General features: G+C 34.7%; 2 protein-coding genes across 3 annotated transcripts in view; one reads left to right on the top strand and one right to left on the bottom strand.

The window, feature by feature from the left end:
* The window catches only part of CAPS2 (calcyphosine 2), a 64,400-nt gene extending 63,479 nt beyond the window's left edge, over positions 1–921 (bottom strand). Inside the window, exon 1 of the mRNA XM_021922611.2 lies at positions 676–921. The gene's annotated coding sequence lies outside the window, so the exon portion shown is untranslated. The remainder of the gene's footprint in view (positions 1–675) is intronic.
* A 65-nt stretch (positions 922–986) lies between these two features.
* Positions 987–23,347, top strand: part of GLIPR1L1 (GLIPR1 like 1) — a 38,238-nt gene continuing 15,877 nt past the window's right edge. Inside the window, exons 1-3 of one of the 2 annotated variants that reach the window (XM_003906796.5) lie at positions 987–1,225; positions 10,235–10,480; positions 14,489–14,589. In XM_003906796.5, the coding sequence (XP_003906845.1) occupies positions 1,058–1,225; positions 10,235–10,480; positions 14,489–14,589 (515 nt within the window). In that variant the 5' untranslated portion in view covers positions 987–1,057. The remainder of the gene's footprint in view (positions 1,226–10,234; positions 10,481–14,488; positions 14,590–23,347) is intronic. The other variant, XM_003906797.5, reaches the window with a different exon arrangement.

The raw sequence follows: 23,347 nt of genomic DNA on the forward strand, positions 1-23,347 counted from the left end.
GTTTTTTGTGTCAAGGTTGACTATGGCAGAACATTCAGCAGATGTAAATATGTGTTCACCTGAATTAAATGACATTGTAAACAACTTCGAATCACTAAGTAAAGATATTTATTTGAAACAGAAATACTAAAAAAATTAATGTCATGGGGAAAAATGCTGGTTTATTACTGAATATCAATATAAGTGACGTAATGAATTTAAAACATTAAGCCAAATGAAGTTGATTTATATTGCATTGCAGGTAATATAGACAATCGAATGTACTCTGTCCATCCCAGTCTCAGCATATCAATTAAAGCAACTCTTGGAGTCTACCAGTCACCAAACAGTGGCTCTGTTCCAAACTATCAAAAACGGAAGATTTGTCAAGAGAAATTACTTGGCTACGTTTTCCAGGCATCTATTTTTATGTATCTAAGCAATCGGTCTCTTCAGACGGAAAAAAGAAGGAAATTATCAATTGTTTGACAAGTTGATAATTTAAGATCACGGTATTGTCACTATATAAGAATTGCCTATTCTTACTATATTCCCAATCTCTGAGGGAAGTGGCAATATGATTCTAGATTATTTAGAACAATAAAAATCTATACAAGGAAGCTGCGTCTAAAAAACTAATATATAGTACTTTGCACTCCACTGGCCCATTGTCAGCATCCCGCACTTGTTCTTTACCGAATTTGTGTGGCTTGCATATTGCAATCTGCATTACAATCCAGGCGCGCTCTGCAGATTACACATTGGATCTACAGAAAGCAGTTTGGATCGTTGAAACTCCCTCCACCAGAGGGCGACTCACAGCTTTCCCCTGTAGCTCAGAGCTTTGTGGAAGGCGAACCCTGCTGCTTGTTCCTCCCCACAGCGACACTGACAAGCAGATCCAGCCTGCTGGGCATCCCCGCGCTGGGCTCGAGCCTGTGCGGGAGGATGGAGCCAAGGGAGATCGTGGTGCGGTGTGGGGGGCGGGGGGGGGGGGGGGGGGTTGGAGGCGGGGAGGGGAAATCGTTGCCGCAGCCGTTACTGGTCCGCGCAGTCAGGGTATCGTCCACCTCCTTCCATGGCTCTGAAGAAGAAATTCAGTTGTTTATGGACCTTGGGTCTGTATTTGGTAGCCAGTACCAAAATCCCATCCATCACTGACCCAAACTTTATAAACAACTGCCTCGATGGCCACAACGAATGGCGTGGCAAAGTCAACCCTCCCGCGGCCAACATGAAATACATGGTGAGAAAGAACCAGGGCTGGGCTCTTAAATCCCTGACTCATCCTAAGGCATCTGGGTGGTAAATTTTACAAACTTAACTTGTACTAATTCAGTGCAGACTTTATATATAGGCAGTGAAAAAGAAAAAAAGAAAAAGAAAATCGCACCTTGGCTGGGGTGTCTCCTCCACAGTCATAGGAGTGAACAAGAAAGGAAAACTTAAAGCTGTTCCTTGTCTCTTGCCGCGAAGGTGGGGATGCTGGAGCGGTGTTTGGAAGTTGCTTTGTTGCACCACTAAGTTTATAAGTACTTAACACAGGATTATTTTGTTTCCTTTCCTCCATTTTTTGGCTAGCACTTGCATCACCCACAACCAAGATACAAGATATCAAAGAAATAGCCCAAGAATGGAGATTCTCTTGTTTTCTTACTTATTTTTATATCATATGAATCCAAGATCAAAACAAAACTTTATGTGTAGTATTATTTGAAAAAATATTACAAGGATGAGAATATTGAAATCAGGAATTGAATTACATCAGATGGTCGTTTTCATGAAAAATAATAAATGCATGAAATTTAATTCCAAAAACATTAAACTAATTGTGTCCTTTCAGACCTCCATCATGTAGAAAATAAGGCAAAAGACAGTACTCTATGGAAGAATAAGCATAAAAAGCATTGGATTATTAAAATAATCCATAGAACTTACAAAATGTTAAATATTTGACTATGAATTGTGTGATTGGAAATTTCCCTTGCATTATAACTCTTTCTTGTTTAGAAATGCATCATTATGAGCATAAACGTTGATAGTATTAGTCTATTTTATGTACTATGCAGATATAGATACAGTGTAATTCATGTCTATTCCAGCTTTCTCCTTTTCTATCCAGTGGAAAACAAAATAAAAGTAATGATAAAATCACAACTCAGGCATTAAAATAAGGTCAAAACTGTACTAGTCTACTGTATAAGAAAATTATATTTTGAAGGAGGAGAAAGATTCAAATAGATATCAGAAATGAAACAAGAATAAACTAATCTCTTTAATGCAGAATTGTTAAGATATTTTAACATACAATGTTTACCAGCTTGGGGTTGTCCAAGGCATAAATTAACTAGAAATAAATCTTCAACTGAATTCAGAAATACTAATATTAGTAGTAATATGGGTGATACCTTTAGAGTTTTATTGTATATTGTATGATAAAAAAAGAGTAAATGTGGGGTTAAATATAATAAATGTTCTTTACATTTCTTTTGTACTCATTGACTCTTTAAAGCAAAATGTGATAACAATGAATTGTGGGGTTTATAATAATGTAGAAAAGAAACACATTATAACCGATGCCTTAAAAATGAAGTGAAGTGTCAATAGAATTATTCTGCTGAAACTTCCTTATATTGTTAAGAATCACAATAAATATTTCCGGATGGACTGTGAGAAGTTAAGAATGCATGTTTTTATATCTAGAATAACCACTAAAAATATACAAAGAAGTAGAGCTAAAAATCCAGTAAATAGAATATTAAAAGTCCTTTATTAATTTTTGGAAAACAGGAACAAGGAACAAAAGAACAAAGAGGGAATCAATTAAAAATAGCAAATGGTAGACTAAAACTTAACCATGTTAAAATTATATTAAATGCAAATGACTACTACATACTTTAATTAAAAATAAAGATTATTAGACTGGATTAATGCTTTTGTAACAGAAACATATCATGAATAGATTAAAGTAAAAAGATGGAAAAAATACATTATGCAAACTCTAAAATTAAGATAGAGTAGCTATATTTATAGCTACCAAAGTAGATTTTAAGACAAGGAGAACTACCAGAAATAAAAGGGGACATTAAGGAATAATAAAAGGGCCGATTCAACATGAGACACAGCAATCTTCAATGCAAATAAATGTAATAATGTATTTGAATACACAAAAATTGTCAAAAGTAAAGGGAGAAAGAGACAAAACAGTCATAGAGATTTTAATCTTAGTGAATAAGAGAACAAGTAGGTAAAAATCAGTAAAAATAAAAAAGATTTGAACATCAATTTTACCTAATTGACATTAAACAATTTATACCACACTGCAAAATACAAATTCTTATCAAGTATGCATTACATTCATCAATATAAACAATATGCTGAACCACAAAACAAGTCTCAAGAAATTAAAAGTATTTGAAATTTTGTTCTATATTTTCTGAAAAAAAATAGACTTAAACTAGAAATAAAGTGTGGAAAATCTCCCAAAATGTGAAATCAAGCAGAACATATCTAAATAGTCCATAAGTTAAAGAAGAAATAACAATAGAGATTACTATAATTTAGATTTGAATGTTAATGGAAACACAACATATCAAAACTTGTGGGATATAGCAAAAGAAGTGTTTGGAAGCATATGTATAGATTTAAATGAATATTTTAGGAAAGAAGAATAGTTAAAAATCAAGACCTATTCTTTCAACTCAAGAAGGTAGGAAACAAGTGTAAATTAAGCACAAGAAAATTTTTTTAAAAACTAAAGATAATCATAATTTGAGGAAATTGAAAGTAAAAGTATGATGGACAAAAATCAATAATATGAAAAGTTGGTTTTAAAACTATATATTAATAAAATTGATAAACCAGTAGCAAAAAAAAAGATTAATGAAGAAAGACACAACTCAAAAATAAATTTTAGGAATGGAAAATCACTTTTAAAAAGCCCCAAACATTAAATGGATAGACAGAGAATATTTTGAACAACTTTATACTAATGAATTTCACAACATAAAGAAAATAAATAGACAAATGTATTGAAAATCAACATTTTATAAAATTGACACAATATTTTGATATGTTGTTTATTGAAGGATTACTAGTGAATAAATGCATAAAATGCACTAGTTTTAATGTACAATTTTTTTATGTATGTATATGTCAGTGAAACTACCTACATCAAGATTAGAATTTTTATTTCGTATATGGATGCCATGTTATTTAACCCATAAAGTCTCATAAATATTACATTCTGTACTATGTGTTTTATAAAGTAACATTAAATCCTTGAACTTTGCCTAATAAAAGTATTGCTCATTATTTTTATTTCTTTGATTTCTATTATTATTTTTTTACTATTGTATTTTCTTTGTCTTGTACAAATGAAAGAATCCTGGGTTAGAGACTGATTTTGAACCCAATATAAATCTTTTAACAGGGATATTTAACCAATTTATTAATGAGATCATTCGTCTGCATCTTCATCAATCTAAATAGTCTTAACGCCATTACATAAATTAATTATGTAATGTAAAATATTCTTAACAGAAAATGCACGTGAATTCTAAGAAAAAAGCAACACCAAACTTATACAAATCTTTTTGTGAAACTGAAAGAGAAAACCTTTTGTAACTTTATGAGCCAAGTTTTACCCTGACACCAAATGAGACAAAACATTACAGGTTAGAAAATTATAGCTCAATGTAGATGCAAAAAATCTTCAACAAAATTATAATCAATTGAATCCAGCAACACATATAAAGAATATTATATCATGGGATTTATCTCAGGAATAAAAAGTTGGATTAGGACTTGAAAATTAATCAACACAATCAGGATCAAAACTAGAAATACCATTAACAGAAAACTCCCCAGAAAATGAAAAAACTGTGAGAAATCCAACTTGGATTGGGGGAATTTAATTGCTATTTACAAATTGCCACTCTTAATAGATTAAATGAGAAAAATTATATGATCATCTGAATAGAGTCAGGAAAACCATTTGGCAAAACGCTACATCAAATCATTTTATTTCATTTTTTTTTCCATTTTATTCTGTAGGTTTTTTAATAATAGTTTTGGGAAACAGGTGTTATTTGGTTGCATGGAAAAGTTTTTTTTTTTTTTTTCAATTTTTAAGTTCTAGGGTACATGTGCAGGATGTGCAGGTTACACAGGTGAACATATGCCATGGTGGTTTGCTGCACAGATCAACCAGTTACCCACATATTAAGCCCAACATCTATTAGTTATTCTTCCTGAAGCTCTCTTTCCTCCCACCCCCATCTGCCTACAGGCCCCAATGTGTGTTGATTCCCCCCATGTGTCCATGTGTGCTCATTGTTCAGCTCCGACTTATAAGTGAGAACATGTGGTGTTTGGTTTTCTGTTCCTGCATTAGATTGCTGAGGATAATGGCTTCCAGCTCCATCCATGTCCCTGCAAAGGACTTGATCTCATTCCTTTTTATGGCTGCATAGTATTCCATGGTGTATATGTAGCACATATTTTCTTTATCCATTCTATCATTGATGGGCATTTGGGTTGATTCCATGTCTTTGCTATTGTGAATAGTGTGCAGTGAATATACATGTGCATGTATGTTTATAATAGAATGATCTATATTCCTTTGGGTACATACCCAGTAATGGGATTGCTGGGTCAAATGGTATTTCTGACTCTAGATTTTTGAGGAATTGCCACACTGTCCTCCACAATGGGTAAACTAATTTACACTCCCACCAACAATGTAAAAATGTTCCTTTTTTTCCTGCAACATTGCCCACACCTGTTGTTTCTGGACTTTTTAATAATCGCGTTTCTGACTGGCCTAAGATGGTATCCAATTGTGGTTTTGATGGCATTTTTCTAATGATCAGTGATGTTGAGCTTTTTTTCATTTGTTTTTTGGCCACATGTATGTCTTCTTTTGAGAAGTGTCTGTTCATGGCCTTTGCCTACTTTTTAATGGGGTTGTTTAGTTCTTTAAATTTATTTAATCTCCTTATAGACTCTGGATATTAGACCTTGGTCAGACGGATAGATTGCTAAAATTTTGTACCATTCTGTAGGTTGTCAGTTCACTCTGATGATACTTTCTTTTGCGGTAAAGAAGTTCTTTAGTTTAATTAGATCTCATTTGTCCATGTTTACTTTTGTTGCAATTGCTTTTGATGTTTTCATCATGAAATATTTGCCCATGCCTATGTCCTGGATGGTATTGCCTAGATTTTCTTCTAGGGTTTTTATAATTTGGGGTTTTACATTTAAGTCTTTCATCCATCTTGAGCTAATTTTTGAATAAGGTGTAAGGAAGGGGCCCAGTTTCAATTTTCTGCATATGGCTAGCCCGTTGTCCCAGCGGAAAAGTTATTTGCTAGTGATTTATGAGATTTTGGTGCACCCATCGCCCGAGCAGTGTACACTGTACCCAATGTGCATTCTTTTATCCCTTACCCCACTCCCACTCTTCCCAGTGAGTCCCCAAAGTCCATCATTCTTATGCCTTTGGATCCTCATAGCTTAGCTCCCACTTATAAGTGAAAACATACAATGTTTCTTTCTCCATTCCTGAGTTACTTCAATTCAAATAACGGTCTCCAACTCCTTCCAGGTTGCTGCAAATGCCATTATTTTGTTTCTTTTTATGGCTGAGTAGTATTCCATTACATATATATAATATGTGTATATTTTATATACACATATTTTGTATATATATGTATAAATATATATATATACACCCCATATTTTCTTTATTAACTTATTGGTTGATGGGCACTTAGACTGTTTCCATATTTTTAGAATTGCAACTTGTACTGCTATAAACGTATGTGCAAGTATCTTTTTCATAAAATGACTTCCTTTCCTCTGCGTAGATTTTTGACAAAGGTGTAAAAGTAGTTCAGTAGAGCAGTCTATTCAAGAAATGGTGTTGAAACACCATTTAATACCTATAAGAAAAAAAAAAAAAAACTTTGACCTGAAAAGCAAAAATTATCACAAAATGAATCATAAATTTAAATGCAAAGCATAAAATTATTAGAAGAAAACCAGGAGAAAATCCTCAGGACAGAGCTAGATGAAACTTCCTAATATAATGAATTATTTTGATTTTTTTCAAAACCAAAAACTATTTTTAAAAAGTCAACAAATTTGACCCCATCAAAGTAAAAAACTTCTACTTTATAAAGTACCCTGTTAGGAACATGAGAGGACAAACTACAAACTAGGAGAAAAGATATTCAAACTATATATTTAAGAAAGAACTCCTGTCTAGAGAAAGAACTCTCAAAACTCAACAGTAAAAAAAAAAAAAGCCGGGCGCGGTGGCTCAAGCCTGTAATCCCAGCACTTTGGGAGGCCGAGACAGGTGGATCACGAGGTCAGGAGATCCAGACCATCCTGGCTAACACAGTGAAACCCCGTCTCTACTAAAAAATACAAAAAACTAGCCGGGCGTGGTGGCAGGCGCCTGTAGTCCCAGCTACTCGGGAGGCTGAGGCAGGAGAAAGGCGTAAACCCGGGAGGCGGAGCTTGCAGTGAGCTGAGATCTGGCCACTGCACTCCAGCCTGGGCGACAGAGCGAAACTCCGTCTCAAAAAAAAAAAAAAAATCAATTAGAAAACGAACAGAAGACTAACGTTTCACCACAGAGATATACAGATGGAAAATAAGCACATGAAAACATGTTAAACATCATTAGCCATTAGTGAAATGCAAATTAAAACCACAAGGACATATCACTACACACCAATTAGGAAAGAAAAAATAAAAAATAATGACAATAGCAAGATATGGTGAAGATATGGAGAAAATTGATCAGTCATACTTTTCTGGTGGGAATGCAAAATGGTATAGCCACTCTAGGAAATAGTTTGGCAGTTTCTTACAAAAAAAAACAAAAAACAAAAAAAACAAAAAAAAAACCTAAACATACACTTACATATGACTTAGACTTGCAATTGCACTGCTGGGCACTTTTTCCTTTTCCTTTTTTCCTAGAAAAAGGAAAACTTATTGCTACATAAAAATCTGCTCAGAAACATTTATGGATACTCCCAATTCAATGCTCTTGAGAAACAGGAGTTTAGTGACTCTATACATGTTTGTAATAGCTCAAACTTGTAAACATCCAAATTTCCATCAATAGATGAAAGTTAAACTGTGGTACATCTACACTATGGAATATGACTTGGTCATAAAATGGAACAAACTATCAACACATGGAACATCTCCATGGCTCTCAAAGGCATTATGCTGAGTGAAGAGAAGCCAATCTCAAAATGGATACATACCATAGGATTCTATTTATATAACATTCTTTTTTCTTTTTTTTTTTTGAGACAGAGTCTCACTCTGTCACCCAGGCTGGAGTGCAATGTCACGGTCTTGGCTCGCTGCATCCTCTGCCTCCTGGGTTCAAGCAATTCTACTGCCTCAGCCTCCTGAGTAGTTGGGATTACAAGCACCAGCCACCACACTTGGCTAATTTTTGTATTTTTAGTAGAGATGGGGTTCACCATGTTGGCCAGCTGGTCTTGAACTCTTGACCTCTGGTGATCCACCCACCTTGGCCTCCCAAAGTGCTGGGATTACAGGCGTGAGCCACCAGGCCTTGCCATCTATTTATATAACATTCTTGAAATAACAAAATTACAGAACTGAAGAACATATTGATGATCGCCAGGGATTAAAGATAGTATGCGTAGTGAGTGGTTGTGATTTAACGGGATAGTATGAAGGATCCTTGTGGCGTTGAAACAGTTCTGTATCTAGATATTGTGGGATTGATTACTTCAATTTATACATGTGATAAAATCACATAAACCTACACATAATCAAAAATAAATGCAAGTAAAACTGTTGAAATCTTTAAAAAGTCTGTGGATAATACCAATGTCAATTTATTATTTTGATATTATACTATTGTTACAAAAAACATTACCATTGGGAAAACTAGGTGAAGTCTACACAGGACCCCTGTGTACTATTTTTGTAACTTCTTGTGAATTTATAATTAGTTAAAAATAAAGATGCTTAAAAATAACCTTGGCAATTATACCCACATTAAGCCTGTTGCTTTTGTCATGAGTTGTTTCTGGACTCTGTTCTGTTCCATTGAGCTATTTGTCTACCCTTGTGTCAATATGACAATATCTTAATGTAGCTTTATGATAAATATTGATATATGGGAGAGAAATTCTCCAGTTTTATTCTATATTTAAAAGATTGTCTTAGCTTTACTTGGAACATCGCATTTCCACATACATTTTGTAATCAATTTCCACCCCAAAAAAGCTACTTGGAATTTGATTAGAAATAAAATTATATGTCATAATCAATATTCTTTTGCAATATAGAATATTCTGGTCCATGAACATTTTATATCTTTCCATTTATTTAAGTCTTTCAAAATTTATTTCAGTTACGTTTTTGCAGTTTTCAGCATAGAGGTCTTGTATATCACTTATTAAATTTATTAATACATATTGGATGTTTTGGAGCTATTCATTTGTAGAATATACATAGAGATATAATAGATTTTTGCATACTTTCATTGTATCTTTCAACTTTGATAATTTCATTTATTTTTATACTATTATGTATCAATTTAAATTTTTATGCATCCAGTCATGTAATCTATGAATAATGATAGATCCAATCCCAATACATTTAACGTGTTTTGTCTTATGTATTTACAACTCATGCATTTTATTATACTTCCTAACTTCTTGTAAAATAATAAGTAGAAATAACGAGGGCAGATATCTTGTTTTATTCCTAATCTTGAGGGAAAGTTATAATATTTCACCATTTTATAAGATTTTTGTCTGTTTGTAGATTATCTTGATCAAATTAAGGGCATATTTTCTTTCTATTCCTAGTTTTCTGCCCTTTTTAATTATCAATGTGTATTCATCCTTTAATTGCAATAAATTAACATGAACTTCTGAATTACTAGACTTTGAATTCTGGATTATTTTAATCACATTCCGATTTATTTCTTTAGTGACTCTAATGTATCAGGCCATCTGCTAAGTACTGGTAATATAACAATGAACTGTCATAGAGTGAGTATAAATAAGTATTTCTGAAGTAGAACTACAGAGAAATGACTAACTGTGAACACAATAAATACCAAAGAAAAACTACATCTTATTAAAATAATAAATGTAAGCAAAAATTAATTGATTACAATCATTAGAATAATTTAATGCAGATATTTATGCACAATTCAATTTAAATTATTTTTATCTTTCAGATTTGGGATAAAGGTTTAGCAAAGATGGCTAAAGCATGGGCAGACGAGTGCAAATTTGAACATAACAACTGTTTGGATAAATCATTTAAATGCTATGCAGCTTTTGAATATGTTGGAGAAAATATCTGGTTAGGTGGAATAAAGTCATTCACACCAAGGCTTGCCATTACGGCTTGGTACAATGAAAGCGAATTTTATGATATTGATAGTCTGTCATGTTCCAGAGTCTGTGGCCATTATACACAGGTAAATATTTGACATCTTTATTGATTAGTTCTTATTTGTGTATATTTTAATTGCCAGAATTTATTTCTCTGTGTGTAAAGTGCCTTTATTTTTCTGGCTGCCTTTAAATTTTTTCCCTTATCATAGGTCTTGAGCAATTTAATAATAATATACCAAAGTTTTCTGTATGTTTCTTGTGCTGCAGTTCACTGGCCTTTTTGAAGTCATAAGTCAATAGCTTAAATCAAATTTAGAAAAATGTTGGCCACTGTTTCTGAAAATACTTCTTTCTCTCACTCTCTCTCTTCCCTCGAAGTGGGAAGTTCTCTTCTCTTCAAGTTACTCATGTAGAAAGTCACTTGAAGTTTGTCCACATAAATTGATGCTCTTGTCTCTTTCTTTCTTGGTTTTTTCTCTCTGTGATTAATTTCAAGTAATTTTATCGCTGCATCTTTAAGTTTGTTGATCTATTCTTCTGTAATGTTTAGTCTCCTGTTAATCCCATTCAGTTTGCTTTCCATCTTGCACCTTAAAGTTCGTATCTCTACAAATTTAATATTTTTACATCTTCAATGACTATACCTAATATGTTTGCTCTTTCATCTAGCTTTTTAAGCATCTGAGATAGAGTTGTAATAATTAATATTTTCCCTGCTAGCTCTAGTATCTGTGTTAACTCTGTGTTAGTTTCAATGGATTGATTTTTCTCTTCATTATGCATCAAATTTTATTCCCTCATATCATGTTGGGTAAATTTTATTATATTCCCAATATTGTACATTTTGCCTTGTTGGGTGCTGTATTCATCTGTATACTATAAATATTCTTGAGCTATCTTTTTGGGTACAGCTAAGTTACCTGCGACATATTCGATCCTCTTTGTTCCTGCTTTAAAAATATGTTAGGTAGAATAAAAGTAGTGGTTTTTTTTTTTTTTTTTTTTTGAGACGGAGTCTCGCTCTGTCGCCCAGGCTGGAGTGCAGTGGCCGGATCTCAGCTCACTGCAAGCTCCGCCTCCCGGGTTTACGCCCTTCTCCTGCCTCAGCATCCCGAGTAGCTGGGACCACAGACGCCCGCCACCTCGCCCGGCTAGTTCTTTTTGTATTTTTTAGTAGAGACGGGGTTTCACCATGTTAGCCAGGATGGTTTTGATCTCCTGACCTCATGATCCGCCCGTCTCGGCCTCCCGAAGTGCTGGGATTACAGGCTTGAGCCACCGCACCCGGCAAAAGTAGTGTTTAGTCCAGAGCTGATAATGATCTCTCACTACCCAGGCCAGATTCTTCTGCATACTCTACCTAACACACTGAGAATTATGAAGTTGTCCAATTCAGAAAGTGGGAATGGGTCCAATTTCTGATTTTGTGTAAACCTTGGTATTATTTCCTCTAGTTCTTGTAAATGGGTTAGACTAGTTTCTTCACATGCATGTTTTGATTAGTACTTTGCTGAATAGATGATGAGGACCCTCTGCACATTGTTCTAGTGTGTCACTGTGCATTTCTCACCTCTTCAGAACTATGCCATCTAAACTTCTGCATCCTTGGTCTCCCCAAGACTCTCAATCAGACTCTCTCAACTATGAGAGTCTATCAAACTTCTTCTGAGCCATAATGTAGAAACTGTCTCCAGGCAATATACAAGGACAATTACAGAGTTTCCATCTTTTTTCCCCCAAATCTCAGGGGTATTACGTTGTGTTGCCTAATGTCTTGAAAACCATTACTTCCTATCATTTTCCCAATTTTTAAAATTATTTCAGGTAGAAGTGTAAATGTGTCTAAAATTCACCTTTCGGCCAAACTTTAATGCTAGACATGGTACTAAGCCCCTAGGAAAGCCTGTTTAAGCAATATAAATAGCTCACCTTCTTCTCTAGACTTACCCATTTGTATAAGTTGAATTAATACATAGGGTCTTAAAACAAGTCGTTCTTATCAGAGGTGCAGTGAACAAATAATAGCAACTTCCACGTTCCCTTTATGTTCACTCTTCGTTCAACAACAGGATGTTCTAAGTCTAGACACTCTCCAGGACATCAGGAAAGATGTTGGTAAAGAATATGGTTTGGCTACTACTGGGAAAATTGAAAGAATGAATCAAGTGTCAGACGTCCTGACAACAAAAAAGATGCAATATCCCTAATAATATGGCATCAAGGCTGAGTCATAGCTTTTATATATCCTTTGTCTTCTCTTGTGCTGTAAAGCAAAAAAAGAAAAGCCGGTTCTCAAATGCCCCTTCTCCCTTCATATTGCTAGATCAGAAAGGGGAGCTTACTCTTTATTGACTAGTTTACACTTAAGGTTAAATAATTAGGAATGGTTATATTCTTATAAAATCAACAACTATATCTTGCTTAATGTTCCAAACAAAATAAGAGAAAATTTTATTGCATTTACCACCTATTGATATTCACATTGGAGTTACATCCAATGTTCATATTAATATTGCATCTAATTTCTTTAATGAAACCAATACATCATAAACCTACATAGTGAATATTTATTCTCACCATCTCAAAAGCCCCCAAAAGTCACAATTTAGATAGAATTTAATGGTGTAGTTAGTTATTCATAAGTCAAATTGTTAAACATGATTTTTTGGAAATATATATATTTTAGTTGTATTTTTTATTAATTGTTTAAAACATTCAAAAGGAAAAATGCTCTTTTAATCTTCTCACTTTATCTCATTTCATTAAGTGGGAAACTACCTCAGAATTGATCTGTCACTTACTCACCAAAACCACAAAGATGGCTGAAAGCAAAATTCTTTTTTTTTTTTTTTTTTTTTTTTTTGGAAACGGGGTTCCCCCCTTTCCCCCCGGCGGAGCACCGGGGTGTTGTTTTCGGCTCACTGCAAGCTCCATCTCCTAGGTTCAAGCGATTCTCCTGCCTCAACCTCCTAAGTAGCTAGGATTACAGGCACATGCCACCACGCTCGGCTTATTTTTGTATTTTTAGTAGAGACGGGGTTTTGCCATGTTGGCCAGGCTGCTCTTGAACTCCTGACCTCGTGATCCACCCAGCTCGACCTCCCAAAACTCATTTTTAAATTCTCAGTTCACTGTGATTTTTCTTGCACTTTTGCTGCCTCTCAGGAAAAAAAAAAGCCAGTAAAATATATTTTGCAAAACTATTGATTCTGGCTAGAACAAGCCTATGAAAAAAATTGATACATCAATTTACAAAATACGTTAGTACGTTTTGCTAATAAAGTTGTAAAATAAATGAGATCCGAAATTTGTGTTGTCAAAATTTATTCTGTGTCTAAATTCCTTGGGTTATTTTCAAAATGGAGTAAATCAGTATTTTCTTCCCTTTTTTGTTTATTTGGAAAATGAAAAAAATTTATTCTATCATTGTCACAAAAAACTAGTAATGTTCCTTACCTCTTTATCTATCTATTGTAACTAGTTTTCCATAGAAGTCTTCTTCCTTTTGAATAACTTTGCTATTCTTTGCAACTAGATAAAAATAAAGATTCACCATCCTTATGGCAGGCATCTTTGAAAATCAACTCAATATGTTTTTAATTCTTACCTATGTCTTGTGACTTGACAAAGGTAAGAATATGGTTAAGATTGCAAAATTTAAAAGGTAATTAGTAAAATTTTTCTTAGAAAAACAAATAAATGTAAGTTATTGTTTTCATTTATAGTCTGATTCTAATATTGTTTGTATGATATTCCCATGGATAGAATAAAAATATATTTCATAAATAATCTAGAAGAAATTACTTTGGCTGTATATTATATTATGAGTTTGGTTATATATTATAGTCTCCTTTTGATTTATGAGGATTACCAGTATGGAAAAACTAGCTTGGTAGCTCTCATAAAATCAGCCATAACAATATAAGAATTTTAAACTAAATATAAAAATTAGAAAAAATATGTAACTAATAAGTATTTATGTACATTATTTTTTGTAGCATGACAAAGATTATACTAATTCTCTAAATGCATTGTTTGCATAGAATAGAATTGTCTTCCATATGTTATCTTTACATTCCTTTTCTTTATAGTTAGTTTGGGCCAATTCATTTTATGTCGGTTGCGCGGTTGCAATGTGTCCTGACCTTGGGGGAGCTTCATCTGCAATGTTTATATGCAACTATGGACCTGCGTGAGTTATTTTCTCTTAAAAATAATTTAATTGAAATTAATGTTGATGATGGTTGCCAAATAAGAGGATCTTATAGTAGAGACAAGTGTATTTTTGATAAGTAATGTCTCCCTTTAAAGTGCTAATCAAATGAGATAGGTGAAAATAGAAGATGGTGGCAGAATATTGCCTTATTTAAAGAAAAACTATACCTGTCATAAAATATTTAAACTTGAGAGAGAAAATGATGGAAACTGTTAAGTTTAAAAAAAGAGATAATATAAAATACATTGCCACAGTAATATATAAATACTGAAACACAAAAAGGCTGGCAGATGCTTCTCTGATATAATATAAAATAAGTGGAATAAGAAAACGATTGAGAATGATTGTAAAAGCATATACTTTTAAGAAAAGAACAACATAACTTTAATTGTCTTGCTGATAATTGCATATCTAGATGAAAATATAGCATAAGCTTAAAGGGAAACTCCAAAAATGAAATTCTAGAACTCTAATCTCAGTTAATCTATACTAGGAAGAATACAAAAACAGTTAATAACCCAGCTGTTCAACAAATATCAATTTAAAAACAAGCAGTAGAAAAGATAAAAACAAAGACAGAGAATAAATATGCAAAATTGACTACAAGGAGCTGAGATATGCCAAAATTACTAGAGAGAGGCAGAAATGTGTATATATCTCTCTGTATTTTCTTCCATGACCTTACACTTGGAAGCAAAAACAAGAATGATAAATACAAATTTTTATAGCTTGGGAAAAGTAGAGTTGCTATAGATTCAGAGAAATTATAAAACTACTGACACATTATCTTTTCTCTTAAGGAGACTAATCACAAGATTTGAAATGGAAAGAGAACAATAATAGGGGATGAAGGCTCAAGATTTAATGAAAAAGCAGTTAAGCATCATATTGCTTTGAATAAGTCAGGTTTTGGGGTCCAAACAAACTGTGTACATAACAGATTTCTTATGGGTCTTGTGAAAGCATATGAGGATATTGCTGTGTCACCCCTGGCCAAGTGGTAGGGAGCAATATACCCTGTCACTTGAAACAAAAGCCAAAAAAAGCAAAATAGACGAAGCACATGAAGCAATGGTTTTAAAGACACTGGTTATAATACAACAAAGGGCTGTCATCTCTGAAAACTAACAAACAAACAAAAAGTTAGCCCTATAATTCCCCCAGCTTTCTGTCTCAATGAGAGCTTTCAGGTCATGGCACATGAAATTACTAAGACAGAGGTTGACCGACTGACTCCCTGAGTTGAAGAAATGGAGCTAAAAGTATAAGAATACTAATACAGCTAGAGTTCATGGAAAAGAGTACCAGAGAAAAGAGAACTACACAGAGAGAACCCTAGAGATCTACAAAAGGTATTCCTTGAGTATTGATTAGCACGTGCATGTGAACAGGCCAGATTAAGAAGCATCTGAAACAGTAAGAGGACACAGTTCTTGGCACTCACACAGTGAGCAGAACTAAACTGCTCCAGACCCACCTAACAATTCATAATGTAAAACCTGAAAGGATCAAAATGTTCACATGTAATCTGACTGTATCCCGCATAAGAAATGATTGAGAATGATTATAAAAGCACATACTTTTAAGAAAAGAACAACATAACTTTAACAACAACAACAACAAAAAACTCAAGGAGGTTTACAGAAATACATAATACCCAGTACCTAACACAATGTCTGGAATCTAACGAAATATTGCCAGCCATATACAGAAGGAAAAAAATAAGACATAATAAGAAGCTGAATCAGTAAGTTGAAACGAATGCAGAACTTACACAGATGTTATAATTAAAAGAGACATTAAAATGATTATAACTGTATTCCATATTTTTAAATGTTAAACAAAGATGAAAAATATTCAAAACAGAGGACTACAATGTCTGAGACTTTTTAGAAGTTAAAATTAATGGAATATTAGATATTCCAGAAAAGAAAGATGAATGAATTCAAAATCATAACATTAGAAATTATCCAAGACAGTGATTCAGGAGTTCACAGCTGCAGTGAGCCATGATTGCCCTGGGAAACAGAGCAAGACCCTATCTCTTTAAAAAAAGAAAAGAAAAAAATTATCCAAGATAGAATCCATAGGGGAAAAAATATCCAAAAAGATAAAATTCGTACCAGTTAGCTGTGATACAACTTTAGTGTAAATTGATTTCCTTAAATTGGACTGCCTCCTGGCCAGAGGGACAGGCTGGAGACTGCCTAAGAAAACCGGGTCCCAGGAGGGAGGGGTGCCCACCACCACTGTGGCTCCAGTTGACCATTTTCCCCTGCTGCTGGTGCCAGCAAGACTGAGTGATTTGGACCGGGAGAAATTCCCCACAGTGCAACACAGGTACTGTGACAGTTTGTGGCCAGACTGCTTCTTTAAGCAAGAACCTGACACATTCCTTCTTGCCAGGCAGGGCCTCTCCCTGAGGGATTTTCAGCACCCCCAGCCAGCGGTTTATGGACAGATCTCTGATTTCCATGAGAGGAGCCCCTAGGAGGACAGGAAGCCACGGTATCATGGACCACTATCTTATCCTTTTCTGCTGGCAAATGCTGAGGGGTCCCGGTAGTCTGGATAAGGGAAATTCTTGCTTATTTAAGTGGGTCCCTGATCCTATTTCTCCTGACTGGGTGAGATCTCCCAACAGGGGTCTCCAGGCACTGCATACAGGAGCATTCTGGTAGGCATCAGGTCAATGCCCCTCTGGGGCAGAGTGCCTAGTGAAAGGAGCAGGCTGCCATCTTTGGTGTTCTGCCACCTCCACTGGTGATACCTCGGGGGTCAGAGGGACCCAGATGAACAGGGTCTGGAGTAGGCCCCCAGCAAATCACAGCAGCCCTAGGGAAGAGAGGCCTTACTGCTAAAAGAAGAACAAACAGAAAGCAACAACAGCATCAATTAGACCACAAAAACCCCATCCAACGGTCAGCAGACTCAAAGATCAAAGGTAGATAAACTCTTGAAGATGAGAAAGAATCAACTCGAAAATGCTGAAAACTCAAAAAGCCACAGTGCCTCTTCAACTACAAATGATCACAACACATCTCCAGCAAGGGCACAGAACTGGGATGAGGCTGAGATGGATGAATTGACAGAAACCGGGTTCAGAAGATGTATAATAATGAACTTCGTTGAGCTAAAGGAGTATGTTCTAACACATTGCAAAGAAGCTAAGAACCATGATAAAATATTACAGGAGCTGTTAACCCGAATAACCAGTTTAGAGAGGAACATAAATGAACTGATCAAGCTGTAAAGCACAACATAAGAACTTCACAATGCAATCACAAGTGTCAATATCCAAACAGACCAAGTGGCAGAAAGGATATCAGAGCTTGAAGACTATCTTGCTGAAATAAGGCAGGCAGACAAGATTAGAGAAAAAAGGAACAAACAAAACCTGTGAGAACTATGGGATTAGGTAAAAAGATTGAACCTATGACTGATTGGGGTACCTGAAATAAATAGGGAGAATAAACCAAGTTGGAAAACACACTTCAGGATATCATCCAGGAAAACTCCCTCAACCTAGCAAGAAGGTCAACACCCAAACTAAGGAAATCCAGAGAACCCCAGTAAGATACTCCATGAGAAGATCAACCCCAAAACACATAAGCATTAGATTCTCCCAAGGTCAAACTGTAGGAGACAATGTTAAGGGCAGCCAGAGAGAAAGGCCAGGCTGCTTACAAAGGGAAGCCCATCAGACTAACAGCAGACCTCTCAGCAGAAACCCTAAAATCCAGAAGAGATTGGGAACAATATTTAACATTCTGGTTTGAGATGGAGTCCCACTCTGTCACCCAAGGTGGAGTGCACTGGTACAATCTTGACTCACTGCAACCTCCGCCTCCCAGGTTCAAGTGATTCTCCTGCCTCAGCCTCCTGAGTGGCTAGGATTAGAGGTGCCCGCCACCACACCCACCTAATTTTTGTATTTTTAGTAGAGACAAGGTTTTGCCATGCTAGCCAGCCTGGTCGCGAACTCCTGACCTCAGGTGATACACCCTCCTTGGCCTCCCAAAGTGCTGGGATTATAGGCGTGAGCCACCATGCCTGCCCAATATTTAATACTCTTAAAAAAAAAATCAGCCTAGAATTTCATTTCCAGCCAAACTAAACTTCATAAGCAAAGGAGAAATGAGATTTTTTTTCAGATAAGCAAATGCTGAGGGAATTCATCACCACAAGGCCTGCCTTGCAAGAGCTCCTGAAGGAAGCACTAATATGGAAAGGAAAAATGGTTACCAGTCACTACAGAAAACACACTGAAGTACACAAACCAACAACACTATGAAGCAACTATATGAACAAGTCTGCAAAATAACCGGCTAGCATCATGATGACAGGATCAAATTCACATATAACAATACTAACATTAAATGTAAATGGCCTAAAGGCCCCATATAAAAGACACAGAATGGTAAGCTGGATAAAGAGCCAACATCCATCAGTGAGCTGCATTCAAGAGATCCCATCTCACATGCAAAGACATACATAGATTCAAAGGGATGGAGGAAAATTTACCAAGCAAATGGAAAACAGAAAAAAGCAGAGGTTGAAATCCTAGTTTCTGATGAAACAAACGTTAAACCAATAAAGATGAAAAAAGACAAAGAAGGGCATTACATAATGGTAAAGGAATCAATTCAACAAGAAGAGCTAACTATCCTAAATATATATGCGCCCAATACAGGAGCACCCAGATTCACAAAACAAGTTCTTAGAGACCTACAAAGAGACTTAGACTCCCACACAGTAACAGTGGGAGATTTTAACACCCCACTGTCAATATTAGACAGATCATAGAGACAGAATATTAACAAAGATATCCTGAAGTTGAACTCAGCTCTGGATCAAGTGGACCTGATAGATATCTACAGAACTCTCCACACCAAACAACAGAATATGCATTATTCTCAGTGCCACAAGGCACTTCTCTAAAACTGCACACATTGTAAGTAAATCACTCCTCAGCAAATGCAAAAGAACTGAAATCATAACAGTCTCTCAGAACAAAAGATAGTCAAATTAGAACTCAAGATTAAGAAACACTCAAAACCACACAACTACATGGAAATTAAACAACCTGCTCTTACATGACTCCTGGGTAAATAATGAAATTAAGGCAGAAATCAAGAAGTTCTTAGAAACTAATGAGAACAATGAGATAACATACTAGAATCTCTGGAATGCAGCTAAAGCAGTGTTAAGAGGGAAATTTATAGTGCTAAACACCCACATCAAAAAGCTAGAAAGATCCCAAATTGACATCCTAACATCATAACTAAAGGAACTAGAGAACCAAGAGCAAACAAATCCCAAAGCTAGCAGAAGACAAGAAATAGCCAAGATCAGAGTGAAACAAGGTGATACAAACATGAAAAACCCTTCAAAAAAATCAATGAATCCAGGATCTGGCTTTTTGAAAAGAATAATAAAACAAATAGACTGCTAACTAGCTGTTATCATAAATAAGTAAAGAGAGAAGAATCAAATAGACACAATAAAAAATGATAAAGGGGATATCACCACTGACCCCACAGAAATACAAACAACCATCAGAGAATACTATAAACACTTCTGTGCAAATTACTTGGAAAATCTAGAAGAAATGGATAAATTCCTGTAAACATATGCCCTCCCAGGACTGAACCAGGAAGAAGTTGAATCCCTGAATAGACGAATAACAACTTCTGAAATTGAGGCAGTAATGAACAGCCTGTCAACAAATAAAAGCACAGGACCAGATGGATTTATAGCTGAATTCTACCAGAATAACAAAGAGGAGCTGATACCCTTTCTTCTGAAAAAATTCCAAACAATTGAAAAGGAGGTACTCCTCCTAACTCATTGTATGAGGCCAGCATCATCCTGATACCAAAACCTGGCAAAGAAACAACAACAAAAAGCATCAGGCCAATATCCCTGATGAACATTGATGCAAAAATTCTCAATAAAATACTGGCAAACCAAATCCAGCAGCACATCAAAAAGCTTATCCACCACAATCAAGTTGGCTTCATCCCCAGGATGCAAGTCTGGTTCAGCATATGCAAATCAATAAATGCAATTCATTATATCATCAGAACTAAAGACAAAAACCACATAATTATCTCAATGGATGACAAAAAGGCCTTCAATAAAATTCAACATTCCTTTATGTTAAAAACTCCTCTCAATAAAACAGGAATTGAAGGAGCATACCTCAAAAAAATAAGAGCCATTTATGAGAAACCCATGGCCAACATCATACTAAATGGACAAAAGCTGGAAGCATTCCCCTTGAAAACCAGTACAAGACAAAAATGTCCTCTCTCATCACTTCTATTCAGTGTAGTATTGGAAGTTCTGGCCAGAGCAATCAGGGAAGAGAAAAAAAAAGGGGGGTGGTATTCAAATAGAAAGAGAGAAAGTCAAATTGTCTTTGTCTTTGTTTGCAAATGATATAATCCTATATCTTGAAAACCCCATTATCTCATCCCAAAATCTTTTTAAGCTGATAAGCAACTTTAGCAGTCTCAAGATACAAAATCAATAAGCAAAAGTCACAAGCATTCCTGTACACCAACAACAGAGAAGCAGAAAGTCAAATCATGAATAAATTCCCATTCACAATTCCTAGAAAGAGAATAAAATACCTAGGAATACAGCTAACAAAAAAAGTGAAGGATCTCTTCAAGAAGAACTACAAATCACTGCTTAAGGAAATTGGAGAAGACACAAACAAATGAAAAAAACATTCATGTTCATGGATAGTAAGAATCAATATCATGAAAATGACCACACTGCCCAAAGTAATTTATAGATTCAATGTTATTCCCATTAAACTCATTGACATTCTTCACAGAACTAGAAAAACTATTTTAAAATTCATATGGAACCAAAAAAAAGTCTGTGTAGCCAAGACATCCTAAGCAGAAAAGAACGAAGCTGGAGGCATCACACTACCTGACTTCAAACTATACTACAAGGCTGCAGTAACCAAAACAGCATAGTACTGGTACAAACACAGACACACAGACCAATGGAACAGAATAGAGAACTCAGAAATAAGACCTTACATCTATTATCATCTAATCTTTGACAAACCTGACAAAAACAAGCAATGAGGAAAGGACTCCCTATTTAATACATGGTGCTGGAAGAACAGGCTAGCCATATGCAGAGAATTGAAACTGGACAACTTCCTTACAACTTATACAAAAATTAGCTCAAGATGGATTAAAAGCTTAAATGTAAAACCCAAAACTATAAAAACCCTAGAAGAAAATCTAGGCAATACTATTCAGGACATAGGCATGGGCAAACATTTCATGACAAAAACATCAAAAGCAATTGCAAAAGCAAAATGGACAACCAGGATCAATTAAACTAAAGAGCTTCTACACAGCAAAAGAAACTATCATCGGAGTAAACAAGCAACCTACAGAGTGGGAGAAAACTTTAGCAATCTATCCATCTGACAAAGTTCTTATATCCAGAATCTACAAAGAATTTAAGTAAATTTACAAAACAAAAAAATCATTCAAAAATGGGCAAAAGACATGAACAGACACTTCTCAAAATAAGACATTTATGCATCCAACAAACTACAAAAAATAGCTTAACATCACTAGTCAGTAGAGAAATGCAAATCAAAATCACAATTTGATACCATCTCATGCCAGTCAGAATGGCAATTATTAAAAAGTCCAGAAACAACAGATGCTGGTGAGACTGTGGAGAAACGGGAATGTTTTTACACTGATGGTGGGAATGTAAACTCCACAATAGTCAAACCATTGTGGAAGACAGTGTGATAATTCCTCAAAAATCTAGAACCAGAAATACCATTTGACCCAGCAATCCCATTGCTAGGTATATACCCCGAAAAATATAAATTATTCTATTACAAAGATACATGCACATGTATGTTCAGTGCAGCACTATTTACAATAGCAAAGACATGGAATCAACCTAAATGTCCATCAATGATAGACTGGATAAAGAAAATGTGGTACATATACACCATGAAATACTATGCAGCCATAAAAAGGAATGAGTTCATGTCCTTGGCATATATATATAAAATATATAAAATATATTATATACATTATATATGATATACATTATATATTATATAATATATATTTTATATATGGTTTTATACATGTTTTTAAACCATATATTCAATTATCCCATTTATATTAACCATATATAACATATATAATATATATTATATTTTTTATATATATGGTTTAAAAATATGGTTTATAACATATATTTTATATATATATGTGTGTGTATGTGAATATATATATATTAGCTTACAGACTGCATAAAACAGATAAAATATAAAATACAGAAAAACAGACCACAGGACAGATTTGGCCTCTGGGCCATACTGTGCTGATTGCTACTCTATAGAAAATCCACTGGAATCTACCAAAACTCATCTAAAACTAATAAGTTTAGCTTTTAGGATACAAAATAAGTATACAAAAATTAATTACATGTCTGCATACTAACAGTTAACGAGCAGAAATTGAGTGAAAATATCATTTAAAATAGCATCAAAAATATAAATTATCTAAAGAAAGAGACATATACTGAAAACTGCATAATATCATGAGAGAAACTAACAAAGACACAAATAATTAGAGAGATAGACATTGTTTATGAATTAGAAGACTCAGTATTTTTAAGATGTCTTTTTTTTTTTTTTTTTTTCCTGAATTGATCTATGGATTCAAGA

Source organism: Papio anubis, chromosome 9 (assembly GCF_008728515.1).
Source record: "Papio anubis isolate 15944 chromosome 9, Panubis1.0, whole genome shotgun sequence".
NCBI lineage: Eukaryota > Metazoa > Chordata > Mammalia > Primates > Cercopithecidae > Papio > Papio anubis.